Genomic DNA, 19,433 nt, shown 5'->3' with positions numbered 1-19,433 from the left:
GAAAAATGAAGAGGACAGTAGCTTTCAGATGAACTCTGTGGATCCGCAAAATATGTTGTTAGTTGTTGACTTTCAAAACTACCAGGTCCAGTTGCATGATATGTTTTCAAGATTTATACATAATATTAACTCAATATACAATAAAATTCATACTGTAATATAGCGATTTAGCAAAGCAATCATATCTTCATACAACATACACACCCACAGATGTTAAGCTTCACTTCCCATACCCAGTACATCCATCCATTTTTAATCATTTCTAAAGTCTTTATAATGATTGGACATCAACTTCAAAGATATTCATAACAGATCCCAAAGAACAGTTTTGAGAGTTTTTACATGGACGTTTAATTTCAAGTTCCTCCTTTTGAAATATCCCCTTCTACTTAACATAATAATTCTTAAATTATTTATTTGCCTGTACACCTTGATAGCTTGAAGTCAGCGACGCGTTACAGCTTACCCATGGGGCAGATCATGTTGATCTGTTTAGCAACAGCCACTACTGTTGCGAAGCAGTTAATGACGATATAGACTCTTGAATGTGTCGTTCCATTGTCGTATGAAAAATAAATAAATGAAAAATAAAACATCAGGCTTAAAGGAGTCATGCCTTTGAGGCAACTATAGCTACTGAATAAAATAACGTTTTAGTGATGTTCTTTAGTAAACAAACTCCAATCTATACTCACACACCGCTTAATATATTGGTCTCTAAATATGAGATAGCGCTTCCGAATTCCATCATCAACACATTTCATGTTGGAAATGAAATGAAGATTTCGGTTACACCTTGTTAATGGTAATTTGGTATGACAGGGAAAAAACGGGTCCACTTTGATCGCTTCCAGCTTTCTGGGATGAACAATGGCTCGTACACATCACTTCCTTCCTCATACGGGTACTCTGTTGACGTCTCGTGACCCGGATGGTGGGCCGTGTCTTCCTCCCACCAATCCAAACCTCGCTCCTTTCGTGTGCCTGTTGTGACAATTGTATAAGCTACAAATAATTTACAATCTAACAAACATGAACACCATTTCTGGACCAAGACCATGCGCGACTGATGAAAATATCAACTCTAATTATCAAAAATGGACAAATAATTTCCTTTATGTCCATTCAAATATTACACGTTGTTTGGATAAGATTATTGATTGACGACATTCTATCCACATGTGACGATTGTTAGCTTTACACAACATAATTCATCAGTTAAACATGATCAGATAGGAAGAGAATTTATAGATGTCAACTTCTTTATTATGAGGAACACAACGATTCGGAGTATGTACTTACTCCTTCATCAGGTGAATGGAGACAGGCGACCTGTTAAGATACAGGGTAGAATAGGTCTTCAGTAATCAATGCTTGCCGTAAAAGGCTACTATATTTGTCGTAAGAGGCGACTAACGGGATCGGGTGGTCAGACTCGCTGACTTGGATCGAAAAAAGGGAGAAAAAAATGGTGACAGGCAGATTGCCTAAATTATTGATATGGAAAAGGTGAGACATACCACGAACTGTATTGTCCAGAATGCATGCCAGACCCCCGCCAATGAACATTGGATTTGACACAAGGACCTTCAGTAGTGAATCAGCTTTTGTATTGCCTAAGAGATAAACACCAGGCAGTAATAGAGATTGAATACATTACACTTTCTTTATGGTTGCAGGAATCGATGCTCATGATGTCAATCACTGGAGTGTCTGTTACAGACTCGATTATTCTCAGACCGCCGTCATATAGCTGGAATATTGCTGAGTGCGGCGTTAAACAACAAACCAAACCAAACCAAAACAAGTTTTGTTTTCATTCATGTTGGAAACAAGTATGTCCACATGAGGAGGACTCAGAATTTACCGAAAAACCAGTTGTTTCACAAGTAGTTGGTGGTTTATTTCCTTGTAGTTCATTTGTAGAAGTCAAATTTAGCCACCAAATACCAATATTTCTTCATGCATAGCAACTTGTTTTTTCTTTGTGCGATTCAGAGCTAATTCCTGCTCCTTCGTCAGGAGAATGCTTAGTAAGTGAATAGAGTACTATATCTATATCATGATGTTTACACAACACACGGTGGGACGAAAGTACAAACATAATGACAAAGGCAATGACATAGACATAGGATTAATGTACAAAGTTAACAATCATTTCTCCCAACTTCTTATCAAAGACTTCAGTTATAGAGATTATTCGCTGAGTGTGTTTTCATAACGTAGTTGGGGATACAAAAACACATGGGGGTAAAATGTCTTTATCTTAAAATAATGGAAGTTTAAGACATATGTCCCTCATCTTCCCGAGGCAAGAGAGTTAACTGACTATAAAAGTCTAGTTTCCACCCTTGCCGAACTAGGCTGGTATTATTGAGTTACATTTTGGCTGGACTAACGAGTCTATGAATAGCTCAATCAAAATCGCGCACCGAAAAGGAAATCCGGTTCGTAAACTGTCGTGCAGATTTCGGTCGATTGCAGGATTTACAAAGCATGTGCACCACAAACTCGCTGTCAGCAGATATTTTCCAAATCTACTCATGTTTTTAATCAAGGTGCTCACGTGATTTAATGCATTTCGCGATGTAAGACCCGTTTTACCACAATATAGATATTGATTATCGATCAGATCGTCCTGACCGGGCGCAACCATTTTGTGTGAAGCAAACGCAAGTGATACGAGAGGTGGAATCTGATTGGTCCTTAGGAGAGGCTTAGAAGGGACATAATTGGTATTAGCCATTGGTGGCGCTACGATCGAGCCCAGTTATTCCAGCCTAGTTCGGCAAGGGTGGAAACTGGACTTTTAAAGTCAGTTAACTCTCTTGCCTTGGGAAGATGTATGTCCCTTCACTAAAGTAACTTTAGAAACCTCGTAAGAATACAATGTTTGAGTGAACCGCCCGCTGATATATAGTGCCAATGGATATGTATTTAGGTTCGCTTTCATAAGCAGTCACACATCGAGGCGTGACATGAACCAGATGATTGTTTAATTTATGGACATAACTTCACAAAGTCAGTAGCCAGGAGGATAGGATAAAAAAAGTTCCCAGAACCTGTCAATCAAGGCAAGAGGCGAGAAGAACTGCAACAGTCAGACCTTAACGAACTGGAACAAATTTGTCCAGGAGAAGGCGGCTGTTTCAAATGATATGATCAGTTACCGACAGATTCAAATATTAGTTCCCTGGGGACGGGAAGACACAGTTGTAAAATGCGGGTGAGAAATGAAACCCAAAGACATGGAATTTGTGGAACCCAGGCCAGCAAAAACAAACCAGGCAAGCAAGCTGGTACGTTAGCTGTTTCATTCCTTATCAGCCTTTGGCCTCAAAGGGTAGTTTGGACAATGAATATGCATGAATTTCGATAAATGTCCTGTTCATTACGATAAGCGTGAGCAGAAAGGTAATTCTGTCGACTGCAATATTGGGATTCCCGACATTCTGCAGTAATTAATGGGGTCCGTTTCGTTGGGCGTGGCTTAATTTTTTAAAATTCATTAGGAAATGAATGCAATAAGAAATGACCAATTCAGCTAATCTGAATGCAGTGAACACAACGAAACTTTAAAGTTTGGAGTGAGATACCGAGTATATATTAGATTTATAGACAACACTGTTGATTTTATGAAAATGTAAATTAAGTCGTTTGCATGTTATTGGTAAAGGGATCTTTCACATACCTGTATGTAAATAAAAAAAATGTGATTTCTCTCCATTTTCATTCTGTTAATAAATTCTTTTAATGAAGATAATTTTAATGTAGATCAGTATGGGAAGTACCTGTATTGAGTCCAGTCGTGGTTGTCTCAGTCCAGTACGGCATCATCAACCCAACAAATAGAGACATTCCAATAATAGCAAGGTTTCTGGTAGAGGACAAGTCCACCGGTTGTAGATTTGACAGTGCCACGCCCACCAATAGACCATCCAGCACGACCATTGTCCCACCCACTACTGGGTACGGAACGGTCACAAAAACTGCTCCGATCTTGGGGAGAACGGAAAATACGATGAACAGAACGCCAGCAACCTGCATAACACAACGACTAGCAACCTGAAAAGAATGGAATTTGATTTAGTTAAGTCAAAACACAGCTTTATTATATTGATTTTATATCTAAAAATATATATGTCACCCTTGGTAACTCTTCATTGAAATTAATTACTTCTGTTACAAAAAAGTTAAACTCTGTTTGGATTGGATATCGTCTTTCACATTTATTAAATAAACGGAAATATTGGGTACATGGTTTGATCCCAGGTTCCTCTCCATCGCATTTCAGTCAGATGTTACTTTCACTACCGACAAACAAAGATCTGAGGACATCCCATTACGGGTTACGACAGAACGCCCTTTCATCCGACCAATCAGAACGTCGCTGATCAGATCGGGAAAGTGGCAGTCGGAATTATGCAAAAGTGAATTCAAATGAATAAAAAATTGAAATGGAAGAGACTTTCCATAGTCCCTTGGAAGTACTGCCATACACTCTCGCCCTATTTTTCAAAACGTAATCTGGGATGGAAGTCGCCAGTCGTTCTGAAGTTTCCTGAAATAGGGTCGCCTCAGCTTTTTGTGAAGCGGTAGGGAGCACTTAAATCTGATTTTGAGACAAAAAAGTTGTAAAATGATAGCTTTCATTTTTTAAAAATCGTATAGAATCATGTTTTTTTCACGCCTACGTTTTTTACGATGTGAATGTAGTATTGCTTGGTCCTTCATGCCTTGTTACACATGTCTGGCAGTGTCACTCAATGTCACTAGTTTTTGCAAAGAAAATGAAGACGTGTTAATGATTAAACATAAATTATTCATTCCCAGCCACAATAAGAACTTACTTTGGTCAAGCCTATTGTACCAATATTGCCTCCAAAAGATGAAGTCGCATGACCGATGCCAAGTCCACCCGTGATGATGCTCATGACGCCCTCTACAGCCACGCCCCTGTTGACTGCGTGCGCTGGAGGCGGAGGCACGTGACAAATACGTGCGCATGCGCTGTAGTCAGCAATCGAGTCAATGATTGACAAGAGAGAAGACACTAAGAAGCTGCTAAACACACCAGCGTTGAATGTGAACATGCCGAACTGACCTGTCATGAGATTTGTAAAGTCACAATGATGAATACCTTCTATGACATGATGTTATATGACACATGTTAACAGAACAATGTATTTAATAAAATAAATATTTACATATTTTTCAGGTTTGTTTTTTTAATACCTCTAACTTATCAAACATTTGACCTGTTTTTAGTGACTATTTCTTTGACAAAGGACTCTCGTTTTCTTACAGGCGGCAAACAAATCATGCATGAACAACCACTGGACATCGTTGGTGTTTGTTATTGATGGATGCTCTACCAGGGACACTTGGACGTTGCAGTGACGTTTATTTGTTATAAAGATGGAACTGGAGAGGACTTTATCGACAGAAGGTAGTTTAGGTTGATGCTTAACCAGTGTATACAGGATCCGAGAAGATCCGAGTTAAGACTGGTCTTCAGCAACCAATGCTTGTCGTTATACTAGTAGGCAGCTAACTGGTTGGTATATGTCATTGCATTCCAATTGCGTAGATCGATCATCAAGACGTCAATCACTGGATTGTCTAGTTCAAACTCAAATATAATCATATATATATATATATTTTTGTTTAACGCCGCACTCAGCAATATTCCAGCTAAATGACGGCGGTCTGTAAAAGAATCGAGTCTGGACCAGACAATCCAGTGGTTGACATGAGCATCGATCCACGTAATTGGGATCGATGACATGTATCAACCAAGTCAGCGAGTCTGACCACCCGATCCCGTTAGTTGCCTTTTACGACAAGCATAGTCGCCTTTTACGGCAAGTATGGGTTGCTGTCGAATATTTACAAACCGCCAGATAGCTGCAATAACGCGTACGGCGTTAAACAACATTTAAACAAAGAAAGTAAATTATACAGATATCGCCAATTAATTTTATATACTGAACAAAATATGCTAGTGAGCCTGAATATATTTGGTGATATTTTTTTAAAGTGAAGACACATTTTCATAATAATATCCCTAAAAATATTCGTGATCCCTAGGAATTTTTTTCATTATCTATCCTCAAAAGATTATAAACCCTGAATAGGTGTCATATTGCATTACAGTCCTAGGCCACTTTTTCACTCAATTTTGAACAAATTGCAATAAGATTTATTTCACCATAATGCATTTCTACGTGTCAATCTCAGGATTGTCTGGTCCAGACTCGATTATTTACAGAACACCGTGATATAACTGGGATATTGCTGCGTGCGGCGCGTTAAACAACAAACAAATCAACAAGGTCTCAAGAACAACATTCCAAAAGTCCCAAGCGATCCTATTAGGTAATATGTCTAATTTGCATAATCCAATATGGTAGCTTATTATCAGTATATCTTCCATGTTTCAGAGGGGCGGTCGGGTAGCCTAGTGGTTAAAGCGTTAGCTCGTCACGCCGAAAACCCGGGTTCGATTCCCGACATGGGTACAATGTGTGAAGCCCATTTCTGGTATCCCCGCCGTGATATTGCTGGAATATTGCTAAAAGCGGCGTAAAACAGTACTCACTCACTCACTCCATGTTTCAGAAGATGATTCATCTTTTGATGAAAAAAGGCATGTATTGTGTTGTGAAATAGCCAATACTGTGTTTCTAAAAAGATATTCACAATCACTGAACGTTTTCGACTTTTGATAAATCTAAAATAAGATCAAGGTAGCCGCAAATTTCAAGGTGACCGACAAGTTTCCTTAATATGAGTTTAGACTGTGGAATCTTTTAGCTCTAAAACAGTGTGATAGGACTTATATGCATATATATTACTAACACTAACTGAAGTATAGTTTACACGTTTAGATAAGAAACTCCGTCACTATTGCCCCCTAGTGGCCCAAAATTCCAAGATGACCGCCAAGAGATTGCTGGTTAGACATGAAATATCAATACACTGTTGGTCTCTGATGACATATTTCTACATTGGGGTAAACAGACCCGAGGATGCATGAAGAATATACAATCATTTGAATAAATCCAGTATTGCCACAATATATCAATATTTATCTCGTAAATGATATGTTTTGGCAAGTTTAACTATCAATGTTGATTGTTATTGTATGTATCTACTTATTACCAACCATGCCTATAAACACTGTAACAAGTTTTGTTTTCATTCAAGAGATTGCTGGATAGACTTGAAATATCAATACACTGTTGGTCTCTGATGACATATTTGAGTAATTTGAACTTCTACATTGGTAAACAGACCCCAGGATGTATGTAGAATACTCACTCATTTGCATAAATCCAATATAACCACCAAATATTAATATTTATCTCGTAAAAGACATGTTTTGGCGAACTTAAATATCTATGTTGATTGTTATTGTCTGTATATATTTATTACCATGACAATAAACACAAATACACACTAATAAAACACTTGTTTTCATTCATTTAAACACCAGTTGGAAAAACGTTTGTCAAAATTGGGTCCCCTCAGAATTAATCCAAACCAGTTGTTTCACAAGTTGTCGATGAGTTACCTCCTTTGTATTCATTTGCGGAAATCCAACATACCGATCAAATACCATTATTTGATTGTTCGTTTATTTGTTGTTTGAAGCCGCACTATTTCAGCTATATCTCGGTGGTCTGTAAATAATCGAGTCTGAACCAGACAATCAAGTGATTGACATCATGAACATCGATCCATGCAATTGGCATACAATGACATGCACCAACCAAGTCGGCGAGCTTGGCAACCCGATCCCGTAAGTCGCCGTTAACGGCAAGCACGGGTTAATCAAGAACTATTCGACCCGAGATCTTCACGGGCAAATTGTCAAAGTGAATGTTGTTGCAGGCTCATTATGTTGATTATATTGGTACAGCTTGTACAATGACATTCCCCGCACACAGCACCATAGTGAGACCATATTTCCGGCAAGCGCATCATCATGTGTTACCCGTGAAGATTCCGGGGTAAAATACATGTAGGTCTTCAGCAACCCATGCTTGCCGTAAAAGGTGATTATGCTTGTCGTAAAAGGCGACTTACGGGATCGGGTGGTCAGACTCGCTGACTTGGTTGATGCATGTCATCGATCCCAATTGCGTGGATCGATGCTCATGATATTAATCACTGGATTGTCTGGTCCAGACTCGATTATTTACAGACCGCCGTTATATAGTTGGAATATTGCTGAGTGCGGCGTTAAACAACAAACCAACCAAACCAACCAATCGTGTGTGACAATGGTTTTTGAAATTACAGCAGATGATGTCCTGGAGTGCTAAAGGTGCTTCAGGCTGATCTGAATGTATTGGTACGCACCACCCATCTATCATGCGCCATCCCCACTCCAATGGATCCACACTGAACCCTTTACACTCCATTATCTGGTAGTAGACATGGGGTCTGTGGTATCTTGCGGCTGCAGAGGATGATGGCTCTAAGTGTAATAGGATCTTCGTCACCTTCTCCCAAAATCGCTTGTATCATAAGCTATCCAGTCCTTTGTGTGACTTTTTCATCTCCAGTTTCTTCTGTTTGGCTGAAACTTTTAGCCTAATCACAGAACAAGGCATTATTCTTCAATCGTAGACCCTTTCCCAAGCCAAACAGTCGAGGAGTGGTGTCACAGCTAAGAATTGTATGTAAAAAGAGCACATGCTCACATACATCACTGCCCAGCAGCAACGTTGATTGCTTCAAGTATCAAAACGTGTTCCATCTTGAAGCTGGCTTGGGTTCTTGTGCCAGGAACAAGTCAAATGCTTCCATTTTAACATGATGAAGGAGGATGAGCAAGTCTGTGCCATCTACCGCCAGGACAGTGTGACAGCGTCTTGATTTGCATTTACTGTGCTGCACCAGGCTCTCTCCAGTGTGTCACCCAGACAGGAAATAAAGCTCTGTTTGTGTTTTTCTTTGTTCCAGAGTTCTTTCTTCTACGATGGAATAACCATTTCCCACTTGAAATAATCTTTCTCACCAGAACAGGCCTCTGTGTTGCATCTTCCGTTGATGGATCATCATTGTGGCCATTAAAGACAATGTTAGCATATCTATGTACAACATATATATGGTATATAGTTAACATAGGTGATATAGCGTAGAACCTCTTGGTGAGGGTAGCCGGTGAAGTAGAGCACTACCATCAAGAATGTTTTGGACATTCCAAGGTTCTCGTTCTTTCACTTGGATGGTGTTCCAGATAACATCAGGAAGGGTTGTCTTACTGACCTGCAGTGCTAGGGAGGAGGATTCAAACAATGCCGGTGGGTGACTACAGAGCTACATGAACAGTGCTTGTAGATCGATCTTGTACTATGCAGGTGTGACAGTTTACTCACGGGGGAAATGGTCATACGATCGAAGAAGGAAGCATTCTTGAACAACGCAAAAACAAACATCACTTTATTGCCCATCCTGGTGACAAACTGGATAGACCTGGGTGCAGTTCTGTACATGCAAAACAGGCGAATATTATTTATGTGGCGGGTGTAAGGAGGAAGGATTGGAGTGCTAAAGGTGCTTCAGGCTGATCTGAATGTATTGGTAAGCACCACCCATCTATCATGCGCCATCCCCACTCCAATGGATCCACACTGAACCCTTTACACTCCATTATCTGGTAGTAGACATGGGGTCTGTGGTATCTTGCGGCTGCAGAGGATGATGGCTCTAAGTGTAATAGGATCTTCGTCACCTTCTCCCAAAATCGCTTGTATCATAAGCTATCCAGTCCTTTGGTGACTTTTTTATCTCTAGTTTCTTCTGTTTGGCTAAAAAGTTTAGCTTGATCACAGAACAAGGCAATATTCTTCAATCGTAGACCCTTTCCCAAGCCAAACAGTCGAGGAGTGGTGTCACAGCCACGAATTGTATGTAAAAAGAGCACATGCTCACACACATCACTGCCCAGCAGCAACGTTGATTGCTTAGACAGATTTTTTGGTAGATTTATCAAAAGTCGAAAACGTTCAGTGATTGTGAATACCTGTTTTGAAACACAATATGGCCATTTCGCAACACAACATGAATATATTGAACCTCATCTGAAACATGGAAGATACATTATACTGATAATTGGTGGCCATATTGGATTATGGAAATTAGAAATATTTCTCAACCTTGGATTGCTTGGGACGTTTTGGTATGTTGTTCTTGGGACTTTGTAGAAATGCATTGTGGGAAATAAAATCTGTTGCAATTTGTTCCTTGTGAAACCTTATTTTGCCTGAACTATTATTCACTCACTCATTCCAGCCATGAACTACATACCACTAAAATTCCTTCACTACTGGTTTGTGCGGGAGAGTGATATTTGTCTGATGTGCCACATATGATACTTTTTTTATCTTTCAGTACTGAATGAAGTTGGTTACACAAAGCTTTGAACATATTAATTATATGACTAAAAATTTCGGATGAGAGCTTAACATGCAGGTTGTGGTATTGCTACCACCTGAAACCAACGAGGCGTGACATGGCGCTGGTCGTTTTGTTACTAGGTGAAACCAACGAGGCGTGACATGGCGCTGGTCGTTTTGTTACTAGTTGGAACCAACGAGGCGTGACATGGCGCTGGTCGTTTTGTTACTAGTTGGAACCAACGAGGCGTGACATGGCGCTGGTCGTTTTGTTACTAGTTGAAACCAACGAGGCGTGACATGGCGCTGGTCGTTTTGTTACTAGTTGAAACCAACGAGGCGTGACATGGCGCTGGTCGTTTTGTTACTACTTGAAACCAACGAGGCGTGACATGGCGCTAGTCGTTTTGTTACTAGTTGAAACCAACGAGGCCTGACATGGCGCTAGTCGTTTTCTACTAGTTGGAACCCACGAGGACTGTCATGGCGCTTGTTGTATTGCTACCACTTGAAACCCACGAGGACTGACATGGCGCTTACAGACCAATGATCATTTTTTCATAATCGAAATGAATCGTTCTGAACTCACCAGGATAAGGAACATAAAACCATCCACTGTCTCTGATGACGTATGTCCGTGAGTCTGTGCGGGCGTAGTACTGGGGACTTTCAGGTTCCGAGGACAAAGCACCACTCAAGGTCAAGATGGCTGATATACCCCATCCCATTAAGATGGATATAAGGACCTACGAAAGGAGATACCTGTATTGTCCAATAAAATCTCAAATAAATAAAAGAGACAAATTCTTTCCATATTCATAAGAAACCTCTGATTAAAGCAGAGGCCGTTGTGCAATTCCGACTATATAATTAGCATGTGTTTATGAATCACTGTCAAATAGTGATAACACCAGGTGTTTGCGAACATGAACTACGTCGTTCATAACAATTAAGAGATGTTAAATTGTCCAGGTGTGAGGCCTAGTTGAATTCTACTTAAACCAAGATAGACATATTTACGTAGAGACAACGCCATTTTCTCGCGTAGAGTACAGTTAAGAATTGCCTTTCACTTTGTGTGTGTTCATTGGAGTATGAACCTTCATAGAGTGAGGGCCAAACTGTATAACATCGGAGCTTGAATGTGTTAGTCATCATTGATGAATTGGACGATCATTGAAAGGTGATATTAAAGATGTGTCAAATAGACACTAAGGTGAACTCATAGATTGCTGTAGACTGTTACTGTCAGCCCAGACACGGATCGAGTAGATACTACGATAGTTTGGATGTGCATTTCTTCGGGGTTTTTTTTCACTAAGATGTGTCGTAGCGAGGATATTCGTGAACGATCGTGCAGTCAAACTCTCTGTATACTGAAACGCTGAGTTCAAGATTAAAGGATCCAAATGATCAGCAAGAACGCTTCTGTATGTATTCGTGCTAGGGAATTCCCAGGGGTTTCCCCAGGAATGTGGAAGTAGTCCGTCAGTGTTTACGTCATTTCAAGAACACCGGCTCGTGAAAAACGTACGAACGTCAAATCGTGTCAAAATTATATATATAATAATGTTTTTCACACGGACAAAATGTGCCTCAGACAATATGGACTCGCATGCTTTTTAAATTCAACATTTGTTTTTACTCACAGCATAGACAGTATGGAAATTGGACCTAATAATATGGAAGCCTCGGTTTGGAGTCCAAAACGGACATGGGATCGTCACATGTCTGAGGTAGAGAGACAGTGTAACGCCAATCGCCATAGTTCTGTGAAACAAAAAGCGAAAAAACAATGTCTGCTAAAAGCAGAGTACGATTCCGACTATATCATGACCATGTGTTCATAAATCACTATCAAATAGCGATGATACCAGGTGTTCTCGGGAAGATGAGCGTATCCTGCTCCACCGGGTTATAGTAAAACAGGTATTCGTAAATGGAAAATTAACACTGGAACAATAAATAGATAGCTTATAACATAGTTGCTTTATAGGATAACCACACATCATAATCGTCAACAATGTTTATCACAACAGGTATCAACAACATAAGCAATATGTATATAAGACACCATTGTCCTGTAGAAATAAATTGTAAGGGTGTAATGGCACAGGCAAAGGACATCATAACATAATAACTAGCAATTTATTTGAAATCATCAAAAACACTTACAGAAATGCAACTCCCCAATGCATTTGTGAATACTTCAGAGCCACTTTAAACAAAAACAACGCTGCCAGTGAGATAGCGGGAACAATTGTCACGGGTCCTATGAAACGTAACAGAAAACCGGCGCATCCCGTAGCTCCAATTAGTGCGTGAATAACTTCAGCTAGCATCAGACTGCCCATTACCTGAAACATATTGCAACTAGAAAAGTAGCAAATTCGAAACACAATAGCAACCCCATTACTGATTTTCCCAGCAATAATATATAACGACAAACATCGTCTAATGCGCTGCAATTCGCCGCGTGTCCCTCAGGCTCAGGCGTGCCAGAACTAGGTTCGTGGGTTCGAATCCCACATTCCCCTGATTATGTTACTGGGTTTGTAAGTATGACACCGTGCTTGTGTGTTTCTGCGAAGTGGTAAATGGTCTAACACCTGCACCACTTCATGTCATAGTACAACTGAAATACAGTTAAAAGCGGCGTTGAACTCACTCTCGCTAAACTACTCACCAATGCCATTAACCAGTTGCAGCAGTGATCAATATGCACTTCCGGTTTATTCATGTCACTTCCGGTTTGGGGAAGTATTGCTTTTAACTACCTTGATCGGACCCGCGGATTGGTATATTTGTAGGAATTAACCTGATATACCTGGTGCTTTATCCTGAATGTTTTCTTTCATCAATTCAAAACATCAACGCAAGAAATAATAAAATCTCGAATGCCTGCTGATATAGTTTTCACTGGGGTAAAAGGCAAAATAATGATACAAATTATATTAATGAATCACCTAAAATGATTGAGAACACCCGGTGTTCGCGGAAAAGTTAATTAAGCCTGTCCTGCTTTGCGGATTTTCAGTGATCCAAACATGTAATTTTGCCTTTTACGCTAAAGAAATCAGAGTATTATTAAGACTAGTTATTCTCTGACTCTGATGTTTATATGTACAGGTAACACCCGTCACCCACACAAGTTTCATTACAATTACCGTGTGTATTCGGGACAGGATGACATCATCAGGAACAGGGATCATCCCGCGATGGTTGAGAGTGTAGTTCGTTGTTGTATTGGCGTAGATGCCTCCTTGAATACAGACATACCTGATCGTTAAGAAGCAGTTATCTATTGGCGTAGATGCCCCCTTGAATACAGACATACCTGATCGTTAAGAAGCAGTTATGTATTGGCGTAGATGTCCCCTTGTATACAGACATACCTGATCGTTAAGAAGCAGTTATCTATTGGTGTAGATGCTCCCTTGTATACAGACATACCTGATCGTTAAGAAGCAGTTATCTATTGGCGTAGATGTCCCCTTGTATACAGACATACCTGATCGTTAAGAAGCAGTTATCTATTGGCGTAGATGCCCCCTTGAATACAGACATACCTGATCGTTAAGAAGCAGTTATGTATTGGCGTAGATGTCCCCTTGTATACAGACATACCTGATCGTTAAGAAGCAGTTATCTATTGGTGTAGATGCTCCCTTGTATACAGACATACCTGATCGTTAAGAAGCAGTTATCTATTGGCGTAGATGTCCCCTTGTATACAGACATACCTGATCGTTAAGAAGCAGTTATCTATTGGTGTAGATGCTCCCTTGTATACAGACATACCTGATCGTTAAGAAGCAGTTATGTATTGACGTAGATGCTCCCTTGAATACAGACATACCTGATCGTTAAGAAGCAGTTATCTATTGGCGTAGATGTCCCCTTGTATACAGACATACCTGATCGTTAAGAAGCAGTTATGTATTGGCGTAGATGCCCACTTGAATACAGACATTCCTGATCGTTAAGAAGCAGTTTCTGCTCATAATATTGATACACACTGAGGGGCGAATGGCTTGCGGCGAATTTTGTTTGTTCAAATCTATCTTTCACGTGTATTCCTTCTTTTGCCCGGCAGATTAGGTGACCTAACTAAGGAGGGCTATTAACTCAGGGGTGTAGGCATTTAAGATACACAATGCATTCACCTTGTTGTCGTATAATTGTTGTTAGTTTGCTTTTCAAAGACGTATGTTTATTAATAAACACTTGCCCAGTATCGTATGAATGGACACTGTATGGTTTTGGCGCTTTATTTTAAGGTTTAGAATTTCTCGCACACAGTCTCACAGATTAAAGACTGGTCGATATATCCCACACATATGTGTTAGCTACAAGTTGCAAAGAAAGACAAAGCAACGCACATCCTTAAATAACTATCACATACATCTGGAATGAGATTATTATTTTTTCATAGAATGTCATCAAGCTAAACGCGGAATACAAGTAAAGCATTATATACTCACTAAGATCTTCTTGACTTGGGCACTTCCAGTCAGACATAGTTGCCATGGTGATCAAAGGTATGATATACGTAAAGGATGGGCCTTGAAATATTGGTAACCTTTTTCGTATACACAAAAGAAAAATAGGTTAGTCGTCTGAACTACACCACTAAAACATATATCTATTGTATAGAGTTCGACCATTATTGTGAAATAGTTGTTTGACACCGCATTTAGATGTACGCCACCACCTTCATCTTGAAGCAAACTAACGATGTCAACGTATAAATAAATATAAATAAATCATTTCTTCCTCGGAGCTTTGTTCCTTAATCGACTCGTGCTGATTTATTTATTTGATATCAAAAGACTCGGATGAGATTTTATATGTTCAAACCAAAGAAAAACCTCTCAAATTATTACAGAGCTCGTTAAGTTAAACATGTTGCGACACCTATGCTGTAAAAGATGAGTTACTCATAGACTTGTAATGATTAAAGGCCCGGTCTCTCGCTACTCTGGCGCACGGGTGGCCCAGCCGTTTAATGCGCCGCACATCGCTGTGCAGGGTTGCGCCCCTTGGGTACGCCAGAAACCTATGATCGTGGGTACGAATCCATATTTGCCCCGATTATGTTTCTATGTCTGTCAGCACCATACCCGTGCTCGTGGGTTTCACCAAAGTGGTAAACGCCAGACCTGCATCACTTGGGGCTTTCCTCCCACTTTAAGCTGACAAACCGTGATATAACTGGAATACTGTTTAAAGACGCGGTGTTAGGACCAACTCACTCAAACCCTTTGAGAATGACGTTTCATCACATTTTTCCCTTAATGTTTGCAACAACGAAATATTGAATTTAACAGACACATCTCTGACACACCGTGATATAACTGGAATATTGCTCAAAGTGGCGTCAGCCCAAATTCACTCACTCACTCACATCCACGCTACTCCGTCTACGAATTAGCAGCACCTGCAACCAACTGTCGTCACGAAGAATGTAGCCATCCCTGTCGATAACATGGTCGTGGAGAGAATCTTCGTCTTGATGTCCTCGTGATCTGAGGCACAGACGAGGTCCGAGAATATAATGGCTCCCGATAAGAGGCTTGCCATGGACTGGAGGACATGCTGTAGAGAGAGGCATGGTGGACAACAGTACGCAGGGGGGACATGTTGTAGAGAGAGACATGGTGGGTAACTACACAGGGAGGACATGCTGTAGAGATAGGCATGGTGGACAACAGTACGCAGGGAGGACATGCTGTAGAGAGAGGCATGATAGAGAACAGCACGCAGGGAGGACGTGCTGTAGAGAAAGACATGGTGGACAACAGTACGCAGGGAGGACATGCTGTAGAGAAAGACATGGTGGATAACAGTACGCAGGGAGGACATGCTGTAGAGAGAGGCATGGTGGACAACAGTACGCAGGGAGGACATGCTGTAGAGAGAGGCATGGTGGACAACAGTACGCAGGGAGGACATGCTGTAGAGAGAGTCATGGTGGACAACAGTACGCAGGGAGGACATGCTGTAGAGAGAGTCATGGTGGACAACAGTACGCAGGGAGGACATGCTGTAGAGAGAGGCATGGTGGACAACAGTACGCAGGGAGGGCATGCTGTAGAGAGAGGCATGGTGGACAACAGTACGCAGGGAGGACATGCGTGTGTGTATGTGTGTGTGTGTCTACTTGTACTAGTCCAGACTAATGCCGATTTTATAGTGCTACCCCACTGAGATACCATGCCACAATTTAACATGGATACCCCACTCAGACACAGCATCCTGACTCCGAGCCGACCATTTATTGTTTTAAGGTCGGGCGCCAGACAGGGTAACAACAAGTACCATCTTTTAACGTCTGTTGGTATAACGCGACCGGGGATCGAACCCACGACCTTTCGTTCTCCGGGCGGACGCTCTACCACGAGACCATGGTTATTAAGTAAGTATGGGAATAATCCGAGTGTACTCTAATTGATGTGTCCCTGTGTACATTTGACTTTCAGGTCCATTCGTAATATTACGTTAAATATTACGTTAAATATATCAAACAGCATGATATCAATGAAAACCTTATATCGACCGATCTCTCGGCATATAGTCCGTGCAACATATATTTTTTTTATTATGATTAACAGAAATTACGTATTCAATTTGTCATGGAGGAACATTGATATAAAGGCCACGACTGTCGACTGATTGTGGTGGCAAATGTGATGTGAACTAGTGAAACTAGTACAAGTAGTAAATTCTATTGGACAACGAAGGTGGAGATCCCAGCCAAGGCCCAAGTCAGTCGAGATTGATTTGAGCTGGGATCGAGTTGGGCCTGCAACATCGCTGGAGCAGGCTCAAATTCCCTAAGACATTCTAGAGTTATCTCTCTCTGTCTTGGCTCAGAACACTCCCCTCGACGAGGCCCACAACAGATGATCAACGGATTCATGCGACACGAATGGGAAATGATTGTTATGTACTCAGAAATAAATGACACCAAGAAGCGTGAGAGATTTTTGGCGATGTTGGGAACAGATGAAAGAACCTACCTTGTGAAATATTGATTTGTTGTTGTTGTTTCTTTAACGCCGCACTCATCACTTTTCCAGCTGTATGACAGCGGTCTGTAAAAATCGAGTCTGGACAAGACAATCCAGTGATCGATATTGTCAGCAACGATCCACGCCGTTGAGGTACGATGACACGCAATCAACCGAGTCACCGAGCCTGACCACCTGTCGCCTCTTACGCCCAGGGAAACTTGTTGGGGATCTATTTTTACCCGGAACATCCACGGGCTTAATTGGCAGCAATAGATAGTAAATCTTTATGTCTTTGGTAGGAAAATCGAGAAGAATTACACCTTCCATTAAATTGGATATACCATCCTATCTCAACTGTTTTTGGCCCTTTAGAATCCGTTGAAAGTTGTTTTTTGTCATTTTTCAATAACACATTATATCCGTGAAGTCCGGAAGTTGCTGAGTGCGGCGTTAAACAACAAACAAACAAACGATAACTTATTAATAGCGTACCTGGAAGGCCAGTGTCAGCGTAGCAGGGATGGGCGGAACGTCACTGACACTGAAGATCATCCTTCTGGCGTGCCGTGTTTTCATCTTGCCAATTTCCGTCTCCGTGCTAGTTTGCACCTTCTTTGTAGAACCCACTGTACTCTCCTGTACCGTCTTCATACCAAGAAGACCATTACCTTCAACAGCCTGTTGTTCAATGTCCATCTTCCGGCGTCGACTGTCTTATATAAAACTGATACAACACCAAAAGTTTGAGGTATGAAGTGAAGTGAATGCTGCTTTACGACGCTGTCAACATTATCTCGACTATGTCATGTACGAGTTAGGAAAGTTAAACCAGAGGTCGAATGGTTGAGCAGCGATTGTTTGCTTAATATCGTACACTGCGCCAAGAAATAAATTCATAAATCTTCATGAAGTTATACAGTTGAATGACATAAATGATGCTTTTCTTTAACGGAAAGAAGCCTTTTTCGTTAGGGGACTTGAACCGTCTAGTTTCTAGCTCTTTGGTTTGTTTTACCATTGTAATTTCACACAATGATTTGATTTTAAAATAGTGTTGCAAATGCATATTTGTAAAAGGTGTTTAGGAGGTTTCACATTTCGTACATTTTAGTGTTTTTGAGGAATTTTTCATGAGTAAGTAAGCACACATCGGCACACAATTGTTGTAGTGAATCGCTAAACTCATTGACGTCAAATACAAACTTTGATTTTTCAATCGTGATGTCGACCCTTATGTCGTCTTTTTCTTCGTTGCGATGACTTTAGAGAACGTATTTTCAAATATCAAAGTCAATAAAAGTTTTGCCATCAAAGGCCAGGTTAAGTCATTTCAGAGATTTCATGGTTCCCATTGAAAGGAATGTACTATACATGACACGTCGCTTGTCAACATGAGTGAGAATTGTTTTACGCCGCTCTTAGCAATATTCACACTATAAATGGGCTTCACACATTGTACCCAAGTTGGGAATCGAACCCGGTATAGGAGGAGCATGCCACTCCCATTAGGATCACACCCATCCTCCTTTGCAGGTTGAAAACACTCCCTTGGATAAAATCACTCCACGTAACACACTCTGAATACTGTATTGGCGATAAGCAGCCCCCCCTCCCCCCCCCCCCCTCTCTTTCTCTCTCCTTCTTAGCAAATATACCTACATGTATGAAACGGAAAACATTGAAATGACACGTGCTTTAAATTATATGATTTTGCTGCGTGAACTCAATGAGATATTTGAATAAATGTGCCTTAATTAGACCTTCATTAAAATGTTATATTGCTCACACACACACACACGTATATATATATATGTATATATATATATATATATATATATATATATATATAAATTGAGAGGAATGATTTAATCCTGCTACATGTCTTGACGAGCGGACGCTTTAGACACCAGGCTGTCCCAGTGCACCCTTCAACAGCCCTAAACTGATAGTTTTGAATCAAATAACTCTCATATGTCTACAATGCACAGTGAATCGGGAACAGGAAACA

General features: G+C 40.6%; 1 protein-coding gene across 1 annotated transcript; it reads right to left on the bottom strand.

Moving 5' to 3' along the window:
- Positions 1-799: 799 nt before the first annotated feature.
- On the bottom strand, positions 800-18,121 carry LOC139453371 (solute carrier family 23 member 1-like). The gene is made up of 11 exons (XM_071235051.1): positions 17,918-18,121; positions 15,850-16,007; positions 14,894-14,991; positions 13,577-13,671; positions 12,585-12,766; positions 12,059-12,179; positions 10,999-11,155; positions 4,851-5,104; positions 3,792-4,065; positions 1,521-1,616; positions 800-984 (listed from the first exon to the last, which is right to left on the bottom strand). The coding sequence occupies exons 1-11, from the start codon at positions 18,119-18,121 to the stop codon at positions 800-802; spliced, it is 1,824 nt and encodes a 607-aa protein (XP_071091152.1).
- Between the last annotated feature and the right edge of the window lie 1,312 nt (positions 18,122-19,433).

Source organism: Haliotis cracherodii, unplaced genomic scaffold (genome assembly GCF_022045235.1).
Source record: "Haliotis cracherodii isolate W230 unplaced genomic scaffold, xgHalCrac1.p SCAF_9, whole genome shotgun sequence".
Taxonomy (NCBI): domain Eukaryota; kingdom Metazoa; phylum Mollusca; class Gastropoda; order Lepetellida; family Haliotidae; genus Haliotis; species Haliotis cracherodii.
Note: the sequence above shows the minus strand (reverse complement) of the source record. Positions and strands in the feature narration are given on the sequence as shown.